The sequence below is a fragment of the Oncorhynchus tshawytscha genome, linkage group LG06 (genome assembly GCF_018296145.1).
Source record: "Oncorhynchus tshawytscha isolate Ot180627B linkage group LG06, Otsh_v2.0, whole genome shotgun sequence".
Taxonomy (NCBI): Eukaryota; Metazoa; Chordata; class Actinopteri; order Salmoniformes; family Salmonidae; genus Oncorhynchus; species Oncorhynchus tshawytscha.
Window position 1 is genome coordinate 7,376,257 of NC_056434.1, and position 21,094 is coordinate 7,397,350.

The 21,094-nt window shown below is 41.8% G+C and overlaps 2 protein-coding genes across 2 annotated transcripts in view; both read left to right on the forward strand.

Annotated features, from left to right (window-relative positions):
- The window catches only part of alpi.2 (alkaline phosphatase, intestinal, tandem duplicate 2), a 32,683-nt gene extending 31,067 nt beyond the window's left edge, over positions 1 to 1,616 (forward strand). The window contains exon 11 of the mRNA XM_042322895.1: positions 320 to 1,616. Within this exon, the coding sequence (XP_042178829.1) occupies positions 320 to 609 (290 nt within the window). The 3' untranslated portion in view covers positions 610 to 1,616. The remainder of the gene's footprint in view (positions 1 to 319) is intronic.
- Positions 1,617 to 4,310: 2,694 nt separating this feature from the next.
- Positions 4,311 to 17,477, forward strand: ankle1 (ankyrin repeat and LEM domain containing 1). The gene is made up of 9 exons (XM_024408252.2): positions 4,311 to 4,600; positions 4,979 to 5,131; positions 5,451 to 5,556; positions 6,365 to 6,482; positions 6,726 to 9,365; positions 13,207 to 13,381; positions 13,567 to 13,729; positions 14,433 to 14,565; positions 15,284 to 17,477. Exons 1-9 carry the CDS (start codon positions 4,533 to 4,535, stop codon positions 15,454 to 15,456), a joined length of 3,729 nt encoding a protein of 1,242 aa, XP_024264020.2. The 5' UTR covers positions 4,311 to 4,532; the 3' UTR covers positions 15,457 to 17,477.
- The last annotated feature ends 3,617 nt before the right edge of the window (positions 17,478 to 21,094 follow it).

A 21,094-nucleotide genomic window follows, 5' to 3' on the forward strand; every position in this document is an offset into this window, starting at 1 on the left:
AAAAAAATATCTTATACTTCCAGTTTATTGAGAAGTTATTTGAAATATAATTAAAATGTTAGTTTATTTCCTGAATTGACAGTCTTTAGTTCAAATTGACCCCAACCCTGATATCAGTTATTGAAGATTGAAATAGTTTCAATGCATTTATCATGCAGATAATACTAGGAAATGAACATCAACATGAAAGCCAATGATTGTATATGTTTATTAATTATCCTCCCCTCTTTTCAAAACTCCTTAAAAGACCTACAGTTTCCAAATTGCATGTATATTTTCTCTCTCCTAACTTTGGCACTCCTTCTCACCTCCCCTTCAGATCACAAAGATTACAAGCAGCAGTCAGCCGTACCTCTGGACTCTGAGACCCACGGCTCAGAGGACGTGGCCATCTTTGCCAAGGGCCCCATGGCTCACCTCTTTCACGGGGTCCAGGAGCAGAGCTACATCGCCCACGTCATGGCCTACGCAGCATGCATTGAGCCCTACACAGACTGCTTCATCCCAGACCTAGAGCCAGAGCCTGACCACACAGGAGCCACCAACCCCAGCCTCATAGTGCTGCTGATGGGCCTCATACCTGCCCTCATCTCCCTCTTCGCTGTCTGATGGGCCTCATACCTGCACTCTTCTCCCTCTGATGGGCCTCATACCTGCCCTCCTCTCCATTATATCTGTCTGATTTTGGAAACATTTAGAGACCCAGCTATGATTAATCTACTGAGATTTATCCGATATTCCACCACACAGACATTTTACATTTGAGTCATTTAGCAGATTTTCTTACAGTAGTGAGTACATCCATCTTTGTATTGGTCCCCCCCATGGGGAAATCGAACCCACAAACCTGCCGTTGCAAGCATCACTCTCTACCAACTGACCTACACGGGACCAATAGCAACACTCGGATAGCTCTTCTGTCCTGCAATATTAATATACCTTATTTGTTTGCATTGCTAATGTTCAATCAAGATACGGGTAATCATGTTCAACCCATGTTTGTTTGTTATTAAGGAAAGGGGTATGGATAGTAATGTTTGTTATTTAGGAAAGGGGTATGGATAGTAATGTTTGTTATTTAGGAAAGGGGTATGGATAGTAATGTTTGTTATTTAGGAAAGGGGTATGGAAAGTAATGTTTGTTATTTAGGAAAGGGGTATGGATAGTAATGTTTGTTATTTAGGAAAGGGGTATGGAAAGTAATGTTTGTTATTTAGGAAAGGGGTATGGATAGTAATGTTTGTTATTTAGGAAAGGGGTATGGATAGTAATGTTTGTTATTTAGGAAAGGGGTATGGATAGTAATGTTTGTTATTTAGGAAAGGGGTATGGATAGTAATGTTTGTTATTTAGGAAAGGGGTATGGATAGTAATGTTTGTTATTTAGGAAAGGGGTATGGAAAGTAATGTTTGTTATTTAGGAAAGGGGTATGGATAGTAATGTTTGTTATTTAGGAAAGGGGTATGGAAAGTAATGTTTGTTATTTAGGAAAGGGGTATGGATAGTAATGTTTGTTATTTAGGAAAGGGGTATGGAAAGTAATGGCGTTGTGTAAACTGAGCTGATCTACAGTATACTCTCCATTGACACTCCATAAAAACTTATCCAAATGTACTTGCGATTAGTCTAATTCATTTCAAATAAAATGATTTTTTTTTTGTTAGGAAACAATTATTCTTGAAGAAGTTAATGCTTGTTAACCATTTTATTGTCATAGTTAGTAACATGACTATTGTAAGGAAAAGATAAACGGCTATGGCTTCAGTCAGTAATCTACTATGAAACGCAATACTGTGGACAACAAATGAAGTCCTGCTTTTAAATTAACATTTTGGAATATAGAATGACATTTTTTTTTAAATACATGTAGCTGGGTATTTCTTCAGAGTAAATTATGTGCTGATTGTTTATTCAAAAAGTACGGGATGAAACAATCTTTCCCAAACTCAGTCCTAGGGAACCCAAGTTAATTGTTTTTGCCCTAGCGCTACACAGCGGATTCAAATAATCAACTAATCATCAAGCTTTGATCATTTGAAGCATCTATGTAGTGTAAGGGCAAAAAAACAAAAAGCCTTTTGGGGTCCCGGGGATCGAGTTTGGGAAACGCTGTGATAAAGGAAAGGAAGTGTAAAAACAAAACTATTGAAATGTAGCCATAGATTTCATAATTTATTACATAAAGTGGCCTGTACTCTGGTCTCATATCCTTCCCTGATCGATATCTAGCTAAATAAATATTGACTGATCTATAGCTAGTTAAAAAAATATTGACTGATCTATAGCTAGTTAAAAAAAATATTGACTGATCTATAGCTAGTTAAAAAAAATATTGACTGATCTATAGCTAGTTAAAAAAAATATTGACTGATCTATAGCTAGTTAAAAAAAATATTGACTGATCTATAACTAGTTAGAAAAAATATTGACTGATCTATAGCTAGTTAAATAAATGTTGAATGATCTATAGCTAGTTAAAAAAATATTGACTGATCTATAGCTAGTTAAAAAAAATATTGACTGATCTATAGCTAGTTAAAAAAATGTTGAATGATCTATAGCTAGTTAAAAAAATATTGACTGATCTATAGCTAGTTAAAAAAAATATTGACTGATCTATAGCTAGTTTAAAAAATGTTGAATGATCTATAGCTAGTTAAAAAAATATTGACTGATCTATAGGTAGTTAAATAAATGTTGAATGATCTATAGCTAGTTAAAAAAATATTGACTGATCTATAGCTAGTTAAAAAAAATATTGACTGATCTATAGCTAGTTAAAAAAATGTTGAATGATCTATAGCTAGTTAAAAAAAATATTGACTGATCTATAGCTAGTTAAAAAAAATATTGACTGATCTATAGCTAGTTAAAAAAATGTTGAATGATCTATAGCTAGTTAAAAAAATATTGGCTGATCTATAGCTAGTTAAAAAAAATATTGACTGATCTATAGCTAGTTAAAAAAATGTTGAATGATCTATAGCTAGTTAAAAAAATATTGACTGATCTATAGCTAGTTAAATAAATATTGACTGATCTATAGCTAGCTAAAAAAATATTGACTGATCTATAGCTAAGCTAAATAAATATTGACTGATCTATAGCTAAGCTAAATAAATATTGACTGATCTATATCTAGTTAACTAAATACATGGTGAAAGAATATTTAAGAATAACTCATAACTAACGAAACAAGGAAAGGATTCCTCTTTACTTCATTGAGATAAACCCCGTAACCGAAAGGTTGCTAGATCGAATCCCAGAGCCGACAAGGTAAAAATCAGTTGTTCTGCCCCTGAACAAGGCAGTTAACCCACTGTTCTTAGGCCGTCGTTGAAAATAAGTATTTGTTCTTTAACTGACTTACCTAGTTAAATAAAGGTAAAAATTAAAAATACATACCACCCAGTTTTGATGGTAAAGTCTAATTGGTTCGAATGCTGACAGATACTAGATTAAACCAAGCAGTATTATCTGTAGGTGGGATATTGGACTTCTGCGCAAAATAGGCTGATGCAGGGTCATAGTGGATTGGGAAGTGGGTTAGTGTTAGTGGGGGAAAACCCAGATGGGGTGTGAGGAATGTGTTGAGGTACAGATTGTGAAGCATGTCCTGTTATATTGCAGGCGGTATACTGAGGATAGGAGGACATTTTTCTGCGAGATGGCTGAGTTGGGTGTCACCACATTTTCGCTTGTAACAATTTTGGCCTCAAATGACAGGCATAACTAAATAGCAAGGAAATTGTTGTGGTTTCACATTTTCACAAAATGCATGAAGACATGGCTAAATGTCCATCAGATGTGTGAACATGGTCCCTAGCTGTGTATTGCCGCTTTCCATGTTGTCTGTTGTCTGTTGCTTGTCAGGTGTGGAAACACTTTGTTGCTTTTATGAACTTTGTCTTGATGCTTTTTGTCCTATGTTGCTCTGTCTGTATGCTATGTCCTGCTTGTCCTATGTTGCTCTGTCTGTATGCTATGTCTTGTTTGTCCTATGTTGCTCTGTCTGTATGCTATGTCTTGTTTGTCCTATGTTGCTCTGTCTGTATGCTATGTCTTGCTTGTCCTATGTTGCTCTGCGTGTGCTCACTGCTCAACGATTGTCTATATTGTAATTGTTTTTAATAACCTGCCCAGGTTATTGATTAATGTGCACTGTCCCTGTAAAAAATAAACTCAAACCGGCCTGCAACTAGGATTGTGAGGTCATTAGATATTTAAATGTGTAATTCGCACTCCGACCTGAGAAAGGCAGCGATACGCAATACTGCATCTAGTCTGCCGGAAACGGACAGGCGGGGTTTATGAACTTGGAGGGAACTTCAACACAACAAACCAAGAAAGGAAATCGAAGATGAAATGTGAATTTATCAAAATTGCAAAACATAAATAAATAAACGAAACCGATCAATCTCAATTAAATTGCATCCGACGTGCACGAGAACTTGGGTTGCATGCTTTTAGTTCGGTAGCTAAAATAAAAGCTTTGATGACCAGACGAAATATTGCAGAAGTACGCGAGTCATGCAGCATCGAAGCAAGACCAGTCTGGCAACACAGCTGTGCAAAGCTGTGAATGACGGAGAACCAAGGTAATGTGCTGTCATCTCTTTACCTGACTAGCTAACGTTTACTACCGAGGAGTATCCATCTGTGCTACTGTGTTACTAGTCAGTAGCTTCATAATTTACAGCTATAGAAAACATGTATGATTAGAGTTATGAGAAGGGCCAGAGATACTAGGCTGACGTTACCGCAGATGGAAGGGATGTGCTACTGTACAGAAGGCAACTATTTATAGTTAGCTAGATAACAACAGGGCTAGTTAACTATTTACTTCTATGATATGTAACTTTAACCTTGTTGTCTGTAAGGTTTATATTCATTTTAATACATTTACATACGTGCAATTTTAACACTACGTATGACAAAAGAATAACATGACTCTTTTCTGAACATTTATTTCTTAGAACCGTGCAGATTCTTCTCGCACAAGGAGCAAATCCCAATCTTGTCGGAAGTAAAGGTGTTGCTGCTGTGCATTTGGCAGTTGGCAAAGAGACGGAGAAAAGTATACGCTGCCTAAAGTTAATTCTGCAACATGGGGCAGACCCCAACATCCGGTACTGTAGACCTAAATTCAACTAAATAGGCTCTACTGTAAATCAATGTTATCTACTGTTTTCCAATGTGCAGATCATGTTGCTTGCCATTATGTTGTATAGCTAGACATTCCGTACATCTTGCGACATGGCTATAATATGAATAAAATCTAATTTTATAGTGGTCACATATTTAGCAGATGTTATTGCGGGTGTAGTGAAATGCTTGTGAGCTAGAATCTGAGCTGACATGTCTGTCGGCTCCATTACATTCTTATAACATGTCATAAACATGCAGGCAGCAAAGCTTTGCATCAAATTAGCTTTTTTTTCCATCCAGGTCTTCGGATGGCTTGACACCCCTGCACGTAGCAGCGTTATGGGGTTGCTATCAGAATCTCAAACTGCTGTTAAAGAATGGAGGGAATGCAAACTTAAAGGATCAGGTGGGAGAGATTACATTTGGGTCTGATTTCGCTCAGCTTTTTTGCACTAGGCTACAGTAGGTATGAGTTACGTTACTGTAAGACTTGTAAGTAGTCACAATGCTGCAAGAATGCAGGAGGAGGGTTACATTTACATATGAACTATGTTCTTCTGTACAGTGTTCTGTAAAACAACATGAATCAACTATCTCTCTCTCTCTGTCTCTCTCTGTCTCTCTCTCTGTCTCTCTCTCTGTCTCTCTCTCTCTCTGTCTCTCTCTCTCTCTGTCTCTCTCGGTCTCTCTCTCTCTCTCTGTCTCTCTCTGTCTCTCTCTGTCTCTCTCTCTCTCTCTGTCTCTCTCTGTCTCTCTCTCTCTCTCTCTCGCCTACTTTGAGTTGTTCTGGTGTGGTGGTCATTATTACAGGGCAATTCCACGGTAACATAGTGAGATTTTTCACTTTAAAATGTATGTTAAAATATTGCAAAGTTAAACAAACCATACAACTCTATGAAAAAATGACTACTTTTACCAATTTCAACTTTTTTTTTTTAGCAAAAACACATTTACTTAAAGAACAGTGCAGATGCAAAGTTTGTAACAGAATAACAGTTTGTGCCGTCATTCTGTTACCAAACTTTGCATCATCAAAAAAATGATAAAAATCTGAGTCTCACTATGTTACCAGGAAATTAAACACTGGACAATATCTACTTTTTTCCCCCCTCCAGATTTTGAAACAATCACCACTTTTTCCTTTTTCATAACCCCATTTACAGTATGGCCATCATTCTCACCTACTCCTTATGTTGTCTCATTGCTCTCGTCAGGAAGGGAACAAACCAGGTGATCTGGCACAACAACAGGACAACCGCAGATGTGCCCACCTCCTTCAGGAGTCTCAGTCCTTGGACACAGAGGAGGAAGATCTGCCTCAATTCCAATACTGTAAGACATTTGTCTGGACCGTTTGTGATGCTTCACATCTCAAACTCTGATGCATCACTGTGTGGCTCGGTTGGTAAGAGCAAGGCGCTAGTGACTCCAGGGCCGTGGGTTCAATCCCCTTGGGTCACAGACTGACTGTTGTAAGATGTGTTGGATAAAAGCGTATGAGAAATGGTGTATGTTATTATAATTGTCTGATTTCTTAAGAGTCTTAAATACTTTGTCCTTTTCAATTTCCTGCAGCTGTTTACAATGGCCAAGGTGACGCGTCAAGCTACACTGACTCCGAAGACTGCAGTGTTATCTCTCACAGCATGTCCTTGCTGAGTGACTTCGGGGAGGGCCCACTGAGTAGCACACGACAGACCTCGTTCTTTGAACTGTCTGCTATTAGCAACAGGCACAGTTGGAGAAGAGGATCCCATTCAGGGGCGTCTGATTATAAATCTAACCCTGAGGTGCGCCACACCAACGAGTGGGACACGGACTCTGACTGGGAGCCTCCATCAATGTTATCCAGCACTCGTATGTCCGTCGCAGGTCCTAGAGCCGCACTTCCTGTACTTCGCGAGGACGTACCACTCGCTGACTGTAGTGCGCTGCATCCGTCTGTAAACAGGAACAGACTCTCTCCTCCTCGGTTGGATCTCCTCCCTCCTTGCTTTTCACGGCGCACGAGCCGCAAGAGTGTGAGCTTCAGAGAGGAAGTGGACGAATACTTCCCCGTTTTTAGTTCAGAATCTCAGAGGCGGGAGCCAGGGGGTCAGGGTATTGCCTACTCTAAAGACTATACTCTCGACTTCTCGGAATACTCAGAGTTCCTGGATCCAGAGCGCATGGCCACCGTCCTACATCACCAGGGGATCGACGTCACCTCCCCTGAACATGTGTTTGTATTCTCCAAGGATAATAATGAGTGCACTGAGATCGACATGGAAAAAACATTTGTTGGACACTTCCCATTTGAGGAAGAGAACGGAGAAGTCGTTGAGAATCAGGTAGAAGAAGTGAAGGTCCCATTATGTGGCTCTGCTGGCAGCAGCAGTAGCAGCGGAGCTAGTAGGTACAGCAGCTGTGATAGTGACCACTACATTACGACCCTGGAGACGTCACCCAGGCGGGTCTCAGCCTCTGAAGAGGAGCGTAAAGTGAAAAGCAGAGGTGTCGAAGACGACAAACACACACAAAATCCTATGAACACTAACAATGTAGATACTGATGAAACTCCCAACAGCTCAGAGAGGTCAAAACCAGCCATGGTAGAACTACCAGCCATGGTAGATAACCTTACATTGACTGACAAAATATCTCCAACCAAAGGTCCAGGTTGTGAAAAAATATTTCCAGATGCTGTCTTAGCGGGTAATGTTGAAGAGTTGTCAACAAGACCAACTGAATGCACTCCCAGACCTGGTTCTACTCCAGTGTTGGAGGAGGACCTGCCTCTGACCCCAAGTCCCTTTGTCACTGGTAGGACGCACTCGCGGCTGAGTCGCTGCTCGGTAATGAGCGGCAAGACCCCCGAAAGCCTCCTCTCCACCTCCTCGCTGTTTGAGCAGACCTTGCCTACGCCGACACGCACACGCCGCCAAAACATCAAGTCGCAAGGCAGCGACAACGTCTTTTACGACACGCCATGCGGGCGTAGTCGCACCCCAGTCTTTTCTGGAAACGGGACAGCTAGTACTTCTGGGGACTCATTTGTCATCTACGAGAGCCAAGAGCCTCAATCTAGCACTCTCAGAGCCGACAGAAGTCAAGGGTCATATGTCAGTGCCAGCCAAGCGGACACCCTCATCATCGCCAAGGACGACAGAGGTCAGGGATCTTGTGTTAGTTCCAGCCAAGCAGACACCCTCCTCATCGCCAAGGACGACAGAGGTCAGGGATCTTGTGTTAGTTCCAGCCAAGCAGACACCCTCCTCATCGCCGATGACGACAGAGGTCGGGGATCTTATGTTAGTTCCAGCCAAGCAGACACCCTCCTCATCGCCGATGACGACAGAGGTCGGGGATCTTGTGTTAGTGCCAGCCAAGCGGACACCCTCATCTCTAAAACCATGGCTGACACAGTCATCGTAACTCCAAGTTTAGTTGACAAATTATCTTTACTGGATTATTACTTTACTTTAAAAAATCCTCACAAAGAGACTTTACCCACTTATCTGAGAAAAGACGTCCTTGAAAGTGGTGAATTTCTAACCGACGATTTGTCCAGCTCCAGTGATGCAGTGACCAAGGAGGGGACAGTTGGTAGCTTTGGGCCAAGAGTGGAGGAATCCTGGACCACAGAGAAGGCCGACTCAAGCTCATCTTTGTCAAGTTCCCAGACTCCATCTTCATCCAGCTCCAGTTACTTCTCTCCAAAAAGAGATCAGCCCCCCTCGACCCCAGGCACAACCCCGCGCTACAGCATGAGTCGACTCTCCCACTTCCACAAGCCTCAGCGGCTGGCCAGCCTCTCCTACACCCCAGGCGGACGTCCTGTAATACCAGACCAGGAGGAACCGGTGGAGTATCTCTACACGGACACGGAGCAGGGTCACGAACTGATCGAGACCCACGTCCCACCTGCGGCCAACACCTCGCTCAGCTCCAGCCTGAGCACGTCCAGTGGCGAGGACACAGTGCTGTACGACTGGCGCTCCCTGCAGGGTGGTGGAGGAACGGTGGCCAAAGGGAAGGAGAACCAGGAGCCTGTGGTGGCTCAGGAGTGGTCAGAGACCAAATGCCTGACGGACAAGGAGCTGAGACGCAGGCTTGTGGAGATGGGAGAGAGTCCGGGACCCATAAGTCATCGTACCCGGCCAGTGTACATGAAGAGGCTAAGGCGGCTGTTGCTGGAGCCGGACACTCAACAACAACTACCGGACCGACCCCAAGGTAATGTTCCTTTCAGTTGTGTTAACTCTCAATCAAATTTCATGATGACGTCATTAAGGTTAGATCAGAGATGTAAAGGATAAGGGTTAACACTGTTGATTATGCAAATAACATTTTATTGGTCACACGTAGACGAACCGAACGAGTGTGTTCGCATACTCCCTTAAAAGACCTTCACTTGAAAAACAAGAAGAAAATGGCAATAGTACTTTTTGTCCATTTTGAGACACCATAGCCAGTATACACTTCCTCAAAATAATCAGAATTTAGATAACTCAAGAAATCTGTCATTAATTTTAACATTTTTGTTGAGGAGATCTTAGTCTCGCAATTTTACATCTGACAAAAGATGTTTGGTTCAGTATTTCTCAAGTGAAAAAAATAGCAGATTCCTCCTTCATTGAATGACAACAAAAATCTCTACTGTTGACCAAACGCTGATGAAGGGGCTATAGACTTCAGCTACCGATTTTGGCGCACATCAAGAAAAATATTTGAGAGAGATCGAATAGAAAAGTAATAATATAGTAACGTTACTCATTGTGTTTTATTATTACGTGTTATTACTTTTCTATTCGATCTCTCTCTGCATTGTTGGGAAGCATTTCACTGTTAAGGCGTCACATCAGAAACAGTTCGTGGTCTTCGTCAAGTTTTTTTTTCTGAGGTTCGTGTACACAAATATTTTTCTTGAGGTGCGCCAAAATCGGTATTTCACTTGAGAAATACTGAACCAAACATCTTTTGTCCGATGTAAAATGACCAGGTAATAACATGGCTATTTAAACAGAGTACCAGGTAATAACATGGTTATATACAGGGAGTACCAGGTAATAACATGGTTATATACAGGGAGTACCAGGTAATAACATGGCTATATACAGGGAGTACCTGGTAATAACATGGCTATATACACAGAGTACCAGGTAATAACATGGCTATATACACGGAGTACCTGGTAATAACATGGCTATATACACAGAGTACCAGGTAATAACATGGCTATATACACGGAGTACCTGGTAATAACAGGGTTATATACACACAGATATACACAGAGTACCAGGTAATAACATGGCTATATACACAGAGTACCAGGTAATAACATGGCTATATACAGGGAGTACCAGGTAATAACAGGGTTATATACAGAGTACCTGGTAATAACAGGGTTATATACACAGAGTACCAGGTAATAACATGGCTATATACACAGAGTACCAGGTAATAACATGGCTATATACACAGAGTACCAGGTAATAACATGGCTACATACACAGAGTACCAGGTAATAACATGGCTATATACACAGAGTACCAGGTAATAACATGGCTATATACACAGAGTACCAGGTAATAACATGGCTACATACACAGAGTACCAGGTAATAACATGGCTACATACACAGAGTACCAGGTAATAACATGGCTACATACACAGAGTACCAGGTAATAACATGGCTATATACACAGAGTACCAGGTAATAACATGGCTATATACACAGAGTACCAGGTAATAACATGGCTATATACACAGAGTACCAGGTAATAACATGGCTATATACAGGGAGTACCAGGTAATAACAGGGTTATATACAGAGTACCTGGTAATAACATGGCTATATACACAGAGTACCAGGTAATAACATGGCTACATACACAGAGTACCAGGTAATAACATGGCTATATACACAGAGTACCAGGTAATAACATGGCTATATACACAGAGTACCAGGTAATAACATGGCTATATACACAGAGTACCAGGTAATAACATGGCTATATACACAGAGTACCAGGTAATAACATGGCTATATACACAGAGTACCAGGTAATAACATGGCTATATACAGGAAGTACCAGGTAATAACATGGTTATATACAGGGAGTACCAGGTAATAACATGGCTATATACACAGAGTACCAGGTAATAACATGGCTATATACAGAGAGTACCAGGTAATAACAGGGTTATATACAGAGTACCTGGTAATAACAGGGTTATATACACAGAGTACCAGGTAATAACATGGCTATATACATGGGGTACCAGTACTGAATCCATGTGCAGGGACACCCCTTCAAATTAGTGGATTTGGCTATCTAAGCCATACCTGTTACTGACAGGTGTACAAAATCGAGCACACAGCCATGCAATTTCGATAGACAAACATTGGCAGTAGAATGGCCTTACTCAGTGACTTTCAACGTGGCACCGTCATAAAATGCCACCTTTCCAACAAGTCAGTTTGTCGAATTTCTGCCCTGCTGGACCTGCCCCGGTCAACTGTAAGTGCTGTTATTGTGAAGTGGAAACATCTAGGAGCAACAACGGCTCAGCTACGAAGTGGTAGGACACAAGCTCACAGAACGGGACCGCTGAGTCCTGAAGCGTGTAGCGTGTAAAAATCGTCTGTCCTCGGGTTGCAAAACTCACTACCGAGTTCCAAACTGCCTCTGGAAGCAAAGTCAGCACAATAACTGTTGGGAGCTTCATGAAATGGGCTTCCATGGCCTTGCAGCCATTCAAGCCTAAATTCCCCAATGCACCATGCCAAGCGTCGCCTGGAGTGGTGTAAAGCTCACCACCATTGAACAGTGGAAACAAGTTCTCTGGAGTGATCAATCATGCTTCACCATCTGGCTGTCCGACGGACTAATCTGGGTTTGGTGGTTGCCAGGAGAATGCTACCTGCCCCAATGTAAAGTTTGGTGGAGGAGGAATAATGGTCTGGGGCTGTTTTTCATGGTTTGGGCCCTTTAGTTCCATTGAAGGGAAATCTTAACGCTACAGCATACAATGACATTCTAGACGATTCTGTGCTTCAAACTCAGTGGCAACAGTTTGGGAAAGGCCCTTTCCTATTTCAGCATGGCAATGCCCCCATGCACAAAGAGAGGTCCATACAGAAATGGTTTGTTGAGATCGGTGTGGAAGAACTTCACTGGCCCACACAGACCCCTGACCTCAACTCCATTTGAACACCTTTGGGATGAATTGGAACGCCAACTGCGAGCCAGGCCTAATTGCCCCAAAAGCAGTGCCCGACCTCAGTAATACTCTTGTGGCTGAATGGAAGCAAGTCCCTGCAGCAATGTTCCAACATCTAGTGGAAAGCCTTCCCAGAAGAGTGGAGGCTGTTATAGCAGCAATGTTCCAATGTCTAGTGGAAAGCCTTCCCAGAAGAGTGGAGGCTGTTATAGCAGCAATGTTCCAACATCTAGTGGAAAGCCTTCCCAGAAGAGTGGAGGCTGTTATAGCAGCAATGTTCCAACATCTAGTGGAAAGCCTTCCCAGAAGAGTGGAGGCTGTTATAGCAGCAATGTTCCAATGTCTAGTGGAAAGCCTTCCCAGAAGAGTGGAGGCTGTTATAGCAGCAATGTTCCAACGTCTAGTGGAAAGCCTTGGACCAACTCCATATTAATGCCCATGATTTTGGAATGAGATGCTTGACAAGCAGGTGTCCACATACTTTTAGTGATGTAGTGTATATTCTGTAGGTAGCGATAACGTGACTAGTCAATGGGATGGTTAATAAACAGTAACAGCAGCTTATGTGCTCTGTCAAAAAAAGTTAGTGGGGCAATGCAGATAGTCCAGGTAGCTATTTGGTTAACTATTTAGCAGTCTTCTGGATTGAGGCTAGAAGATGTTAAGGGTCCTGTTGATTCCAGACTTGGTGCAAGTTAGTTGTTAGCTTAAAGTGGTTGGTTCGCTCACACACCCAGTCAGGTGTTGTGTTTACCCACCTTTTTGACAGATTATCCAATGAACTAGTAGTACTTATGAAAATGCTACTCTTTTCTGCTGTGGTGAATGACTGAGTTATGTGTGTTTTTAGGTCCTGCGCAGGGACACAGTCCAGAGCTGTGTGTGGCCCTGCGGACGTTGGTGCTGCCCAACTGCCAGGAGGATGAGCTGGCGCTGTGCCAGCAGTTTGACCAACCAGACCAGAACAGGAAGTGGCGGGAGGGCGTCATCAAGTCCAGCTTCAACTACCTGCTACTGGACCCCAGGTCAGTTGTAATCGTTTGGCTTTTCCAATGCCTAAATTAATCTTTCCTTGCATCCTCTCACCAGAGAATCACCCTGGACCTTCTCCTCCAATGGGGTGAAACTCATTGCAAATTTGATATTGAGCGTCATTTTTAAACAACATAATTTCCTTATGTTCCTCTTCCGGCACCTTTTCCTGCATCAGAGTAACAAAGAACCTACCGTATCGGAGTCATTCCATGAGCCCTATGGATTGTTTTCAGACTTTCATCAGCGCTATATTCTACGTGGGCAAAGGCAAGCGCTCCCGACCCTACAGCCATCTGTACGAGGCTCTAGACTACCACCGAGGAGATAAGACTTCTAAGGTTGGAGTCACTTTTCTTTAACTTGAACTTCCGTATCCGTTTAGTTGTTTTTCTCTCGTTCTGGGTCTCTGCAGTTTCCTCCTGTCGGTTGGTTGTATTGGAAAAGACCGTATTGGTGCAGTGGGGGAATTGGGTCATTTGTCTTGACAAACAACAATGACTAACCAAAGTTCAAATGTAATATAAATGACCCAAGTGTAAAGTCATGTGAAATGGGATGTGGTCCACATCAATACACATCAATGGGGCGGCAGGGTAGCCTAGTGGTTAGTGTTGGGCTAGTAACCGGAAGGTTGCAAGTTCAAACCCCTGACAAGGTACAAATCTGTCGTTCTGCACCTGAACAAGGCAGTTAACCCACTGTTCCTAGACCAGTTAACCCACTGTTCCTAGACCAGTTAACCCACTGTTCCTAGACCAGTTAACCCACTGTTCCTAGACCAGTTAACCCACTGTTCCTAGACCAGTTAACCCACTGTTCCTAGACCAGTTAACCCACTGTTCCTAGACCAGTTAACCCACTGTTCCATTGAAAATAAAAATAGTTTCTTAACCCACTGTGCCTAGACCAGTTAATCCATAACCAGTTAAAAATTGAAAATAAAAATAGTTCTTAACTGACTTGCCTAGTTAAATAAAGGTAAAATAAACATATATGTTAACGTCCATATCGTTCCTCCTATTTTTTTTGGGGGGGGGGCAGAAACTGTGCTCCAAGGTGCAGCACATCCTCCAGGTTTGGAAGGCCGAGCAGGGGGTGATCTCTCTGCACTGCTTCCAGAACGTCATCCCCGTGGAGGCCTACACGCGTGAGGCCGTCATGGTGGACGCCATTGGTGAGTGACCATTCTTTTATTTGGGGTCCATCTCAGTAGTCTAAAGTGACTAATCCTTCTTTCTTTCTTTTACTCGTCTGAAAATACAGGCTACAAAACAAGTCAATATTTTGAGGATGCCTTTCAGTCATTTCCTTTCACTGGTGTAGTTCGTAACGGTCAGTGAAGATGGAGAGAGGAAGACGAGGAGAGGAAAACATCTTATGTAGCCTGGTTGTACTTTATGTTCTATGGGTCCCGAGTGGCGCAGCAGTCTAAGGCACTGCATCTCAGTGCTAGAGGCGTCACTACAGACCCTGGTTCCATTCCAGGGCTGTATCACAGCAGTCTAAGACACTGCATCTCAGTACTACAGACCCTGGTTCCATTCCAGGCTGTATCACAGCGTCTTCCGGGTATGGCCAATGTAGGCCGTCATTGTTAATAAGAACTTGTTCTTAACTGACTTGCCTAGTTAAATAAAGGTTACATTTAAAAAAATACATAATGTTACCATGGATATCTTGAGATTTGATCTGCATCCTGAACTACATGACACTTTTAAGTGATTAGGTCTATTTTTTTCCCCAAATTTATTTCTAATGAGTCTCATTTAAAGTTTTTTTTTTTTTGTCCTACAAATTCTTTAACAAAAATATATCTTACCTATATACGAAAGTAAAATGAATGCAACGAAATAAGATAAACAGTTTCAACAAAAGGAACCTTCCCATTGCAGGCTTGAAGATGCTGACCAACCAGAAGCGAGGGGACTACTACGGGGTGGTGTCCACGTGGCAGTTGAAGAGGAAGAGGGAGCTGGGGGTGCACCTGCTCTACAGGGCTATGCAGATCTTCCTGGCTGAGGGAGAGAGGCAGCTCAGACCTCCTGATATCAGGGTGGGACAGTAGTGCCCCCCAGTGGGTAGAGCTGGGTACTGCACCAACAGAAAATGAAAGCGTTTATTGAACAAGGTGTTGACTAGTTTACTCCATTCAGATGAAACTTGGGCTTAAAGGTCCATTGCAGCTGTTTTTATCTCAATATCAAATAATTTCTGAGTAATAATTAAGTACCTTTATTTTAATTTTTTTTTTCAATTAAAATTGTTAAAAAAGGAACAAAAATAACTTCTGAGACAAAGAGCAATTTCTCAAGCAAGAATTTTGATGGGACTGTCTAGGAGTGGTCTGAGTGGGGAGAGGAACATTGAAAATGGACAAATTTACAGCCTGTTGATGTTACCGGGCAGGCCAAAACTCCATCCCACCAAAACAGGCTGAAATTTCAGGCGGTAGTTTCAAACAAGCTCTTACACTGAAAGGGTATTATCATAATTTTCACAATATTATTTCAAGCTCATAGTGTGGGAAGTTAATAAAACACAGGGAAACCACATTTTTGACTGTACTGGGCCTTTTAAAGTGTAAATGTTTTACTTATTGATGTAGAAGAGATTGGCTTGTTGGAACACGGGACCAAGATATAGGTTATTTTTCAATACATTTTTTGTGTCCATGTCATACCTAGGCTCAACCAGATTCACCTTGGAGCTCTAATGGTTGTCATTTCACCTTTCTGTCTGTTCTCCAATCTCCTCGCCTCCTTCTCTAATCCCATCTCCTCGCCTTCTTCTCTAATCCCATCTCCTCGCCTCCTTCTCTAATCCCATCTCCTCGGCTTCTTCTCTAATCCCATCTCCTCGCCTCCTTCTCTAATCCCATCTCCTCGCCTTCTTCTCTAATCCCATCTCCTCGCCTCCTTCTCTAATCCCATCTCCTCGCCTCTTTCTCTAATCGCATCTCCTCGCCTCCTTCTCTAATCCCATCTCCTCACCTCCTTATCTAATCCCTTCTCCTTGCCTTCTCTAATCCCATCTCATCGCCTCCTTCTCTAATCCAATCTCCTTGCCTTCTTCTCTAATCCCATCTCATCGCCTCCTTCTCTAATCCAATCTCCTTGCCTTCTTCTCTAATCCCATCTCATCGCCTCCTTCTCTAATCCCATCTCCTTGCCTTCTTCTCTAATCCCATCTCCTCGCCTTCTTCTCTAATCCCATCTCCTCGCCTCCTTCTCTAATCCCATCTCCTCGCCTCCTTCTCAACCTCATTGGAAGAGAAGTTCCAAGGTCCCTCCTGAAGGACCTTCTTCTCAACCTCATTGGAAGAGAAGTTCCAAGGTCCCGCCTGTCGGACCTTCTTCTCAACCTCATTGGAAGAGAAGTACCAAGGTCCCTCCTGAAGGACCTTCTTCTCAACCTCATTGGAAGAGAAGTACCAAGGTCCCTCCTGAAGGACTTTCTTCTCCAATACGTTTTTAGAAGGAGCCGAAGAGAAAGGTGATGAATTGAGAAAGAGACAGAATGAGTCATTGGAAGAAAGACTGATATTGAAAGCTTGTTCACTTACCTTAGCATCAGTTCAATATGATGCAAATACATGTATTTCTTTAGCAGAAAAACCATTAGGCTTGTATTGTTAGTAGTATGATCATTATGTATGTATTTGTAGGTAAAGTCTACCACCAGAATGAAAGCACTAAAGGAAAAATAATTGTGTCGCAACCAATGTATGTCTACGGTCAAAACACTGGGTGGACGGAAACACACATTTACACACGTTTCGAGGATTTCGTTATTTACCTCGGTCAAATCAATTACAGATTAACTTGATTTAACTATTCCCCCTTTTAACAAGTGATATGATAAATGCATAGTTAAAATGAAGTTTCCAAACAAATGTCAATATCATTAGCTATATGCCTATGCTGGTTGTGCTATGTCAAACTATGTCAAACTGGCAAAAGTTTACATGTTGGAATCATCTCATCCACAGAATCTTTCAACTGTCTACAGACTATTTCATCAATGTAGCATTATTTTTCTTTGTTGTATATTAGGATGTTCTTATAAAAAACCAAAATACCGAAGTAATTGACTGTTTGTCACCTTTCATTTCAGTTTACCCTGACATTTCACTATAACAGCATTTGGCCAAGACCTGAAGAATAAACTGTAAAAGGTGTGCTTGCGTACCAGCATAATTTGAACAATGGGAGAAAGGCAAATTAATTTCCTTGAGTCCTCCCATCCTCTCTTCTACTGTAGCATTTTGATGAGAAGTTCTGAGGGGAGGGACCTCTGACCTCATCCAATGATTTTGAAAACGAGGCAAGGAAATGCTAGAGATTCTCACACAGTCTTAAGTGATTTTTATTTATCGAATTGTAAAAAATTATATATATATTGTATTTTTTTATGTTTATAATTTTACCTTTTATTTAACTAGGCAAGTCAGTTAAGAACAAATTCTTATCTACAACGACGGCCTACTCAGGCCAAACCTAGACGACGCTGGGCCAATTGTGCGCCGCCCTATGGGACTCCCAATCATGGCCGGATGTGATACAGCCTGGATTCGAACCAGGAACTGTAGTGATGCCTTTTGCGCTGAGAAGAAGTGCCTTAGACTGCTGCGCCACTCGGAAACTAAATGAAGGACATGCTAGTTCTGCTGTATGATTCTCTTCGACCAGCTAGATTTCAATGGGAGGTAATTGGACCTGAAGATGTATGTAATGACAAGACGTAGAGATGCACTGTATTTTATATGGATACATGTATTGTAATGAACACACACATTTCATAATATAGCAGTGAACTTCAAATGGGTACACATGTTTACCATACTGTACTCAGTGATCTGAATGTCCTGCAATGATGGTGTCTATCACCACGTCAGAGTTCCCTCTAGTGGTCTGATGGTGTCTATCACCACGTCAGAGTTCCCTCTAGTGGTCTGATGGTGTCTATCACCACGTCAGAGTTCCCTCTAGTGGTCTTCTGATGGTGTCTATCACCACGTCAGAGTTCCCTCTAGTGGTCTTCTGATGGTGTCTATCACCACGTCAGAGTTCCCTCTAGTGGTCTGATGGTGTCTATCACCACGTCAGAGTTCCCTCTAGTGGTCTTCTGATGGTGTCTATCACCACGTCAGAGTTCCCTCTAGTGGTCTGATGGTGTCTATCACCACGTCAGAGTTCCCTCTAGTGGTCTTCTGATGGTGTCTATCACCACGTCAGAGTTCCCTCTAGTGGTCTGATGGTGTCTGTTCCCTCATAGAGTTATCTATTTTACTATTGTACTTTGGATGGAAACACTCCCAAACTTTTGTCATTGGAAAAACCTTGTGTTCCCCATGTATTGTTTGAGTTATAAACAGTGGAATTATTGGATCTCTTGATCTTTATTTTAATTAGCAAAAAAATACATACAAAATTATATTATATACTAAACACAATTACTCAGAAAAAGAGATTTTGTAATATATATATAAAAACATTCTCAAAACATTCTCCCCCTTGTGAGGATAACAGCACTGAGCCTTTTTCTAAAATGTTTGACATTGGGGAACACATTGGGATGCTATCTTAGACCAGTCCTCCGTACAGAATCTTACCACTTCCTTGATATCCTTCGTCTGCACTTATGGACTGTCCTCTTCAAAATCAAACCACATGTGCGGAGAATGAGCATATCTTTGTGGATTTTGATGATGTGTGTGGTTATTATCTTGCACGAAGATTCAAATGCAACCAGTTTTTTTTACTAAAAATGTCTTGGTCCTTGTTAAAGTTCATTATGCCATTGACCTTAACAAGGGCACCCAAGACCAGTGGAAGCAAAATAGCCCCATTACATCAAAGAACCACCACTACATTTCACAGTAGGCATGGGGTTATTGTATTGTTCTTTCAAAGGCCAAACCCACATGACCACAGCACTGGTTCCAAACCAAGTGCCAAGGCCGTTTAGCCAACTCCAGGCAGTGATATGGTCAGCTGCTGGGAGTATTGAAAACAGGGGATCCAATCATTTTGACCCCTATCTTTCAGGGAGCTTTTTTTTTAATGAGCAATTGTATTAGTATGAAATAATATAATTGTTTGAGCATTCCCATATAGCTCAGTATTTGAATTATTTTAGTCAAGGGATCCTATAATTCCAGACCCACAGTATCTGAAGTTGGACTACAGTTACATAAGTAACAGCATAATGGGTCACCAATTCTTCATGATATTATTCACTGGAAGATAAAGGACTAGATATATGTAAAATTAGATTATGAGAACAAAATGTAAAAATGAATTTAAAGTAATCAAATTCCAGACACACAACTAGTTGGAGGTCTTCTGTTTAATATCAGTTGCCATCGTCCTTGTTATGAGGTACAGTATCATTCCCTTTATGGATTCACAGAACTTCTCTCTCTACATTTATTATAGAATGCCTACTAAATACCTTTAAATCACTACAGGCGAGGAGGTGTGATGCACTGTTTCTCCAAGATGATTAGTGGGGCTATTTCCTTCAGGACATAACAAATCTAATCACTATTTATTTGTCACATGCGCCGAATACAACAGGTGAAATGCTTACTTTACAAGCCCTTTAACCAATGATGCAGTTAAGATAATACCTAAAAAAAAAAAAAAATGAGAAAAAAGTAAGATAAGAAAAACAAATGATTAAAGAGCATTAGTGAATAACATTAGCGGGGCTATATACAGGGTATTACGGTACAGAGTCAATGTGGAGGCTATATACAGGGTATTACGGTACAGAGTCAATGTGGAGGCTATATACAGGGTATTACGGTACAGAGTCAGTGTGGAGGCTATATACAGGGTATTACGGTACAGAGTCAATGTGGAGGCTATATACAGGGTATTACGGTACAGAGTCAATGTGGAGGCTATATACAGGGTATTACGGTACAGAGTCAGCGTGGAGGCTATATACAGGGTATTACGGTACAGAGTCAGCGTGGAGGCTATATACAGGGTATTACGGTACAGAGTCAGCGTGGAGGCTATATACAGGGTGTTACGGTACAGAGTCAATGTGGAGGCTATATACAGGGTGTTACAGTACAGAGTCAATGTGGAGGCTATATACAGGGTATTACGGTACAGAGTCAATGTGGAGGCTATATACAGGGTATTACGGTACAGAGTCAATGTGGAGGCTATATACAGGGTATTACGGTACAGAGTCAATGTGGAGGCTATATACAGGGTATTACGGTACAGAGTCAGCGTGGAGGCTATATACAGGGTGTTACGGTACAGAGTCAATGTGGAGGCTATATACAGGGTGTTACAGTACAGAGTCAATGTGGAGGCTATATACAGGGTATTACGGTACAGAGTCAATGTGGAGGCTATATACAGGGTATTACGGTACAGAGTCAATGTGGAGGCTATATACAGGGTATTACGGTACAGAGTCAATGTGGAGGCGATATACAGGGAGCACTGGTACAGTCAATGTGGAGGCGATATACAGGGGGCACTGGTACAGAGTCAATGTGTTGAGGTAGTTATGTACATGCAGGTAGGGTTATTAAAGTGGCTATGCATAGATAATAACAGAGAGTAGTGGTAGCATTGGGTGGGGGGGTGTAAATAGTCTGGGTAGCCATTTGATTAGCTGTTGAGGAGTCTAATGGCTTGGCGGGGTAGAAGCGGTTTAGAAACCTCTTGGACCTA

Excerpts from the sequence above, each read along its gene's own strand:
- ankle1 (XM_024408252.2), top strand. The coding sequence starts at position 4,533 with ATGCAGCATCGAAGCAAGACCAGTCTGGCAACACAGCTGTGCAAAGCT. Across the intron at positions 6,483-6,725 it reads TCTGCCTCAATTCCAATACT|CTGTTTACAATGGCCAAGGT; the intron begins GTAAGACATTTG and ends AATTTCCTGCAG. Across the intron at positions 9,366-13,206 it reads ACTACCGGACCGACCCCAAG|GTCCTGCGCAGGGACACAGT; the intron begins GTAATGTTCCTT and ends GTGTGTTTTTAG.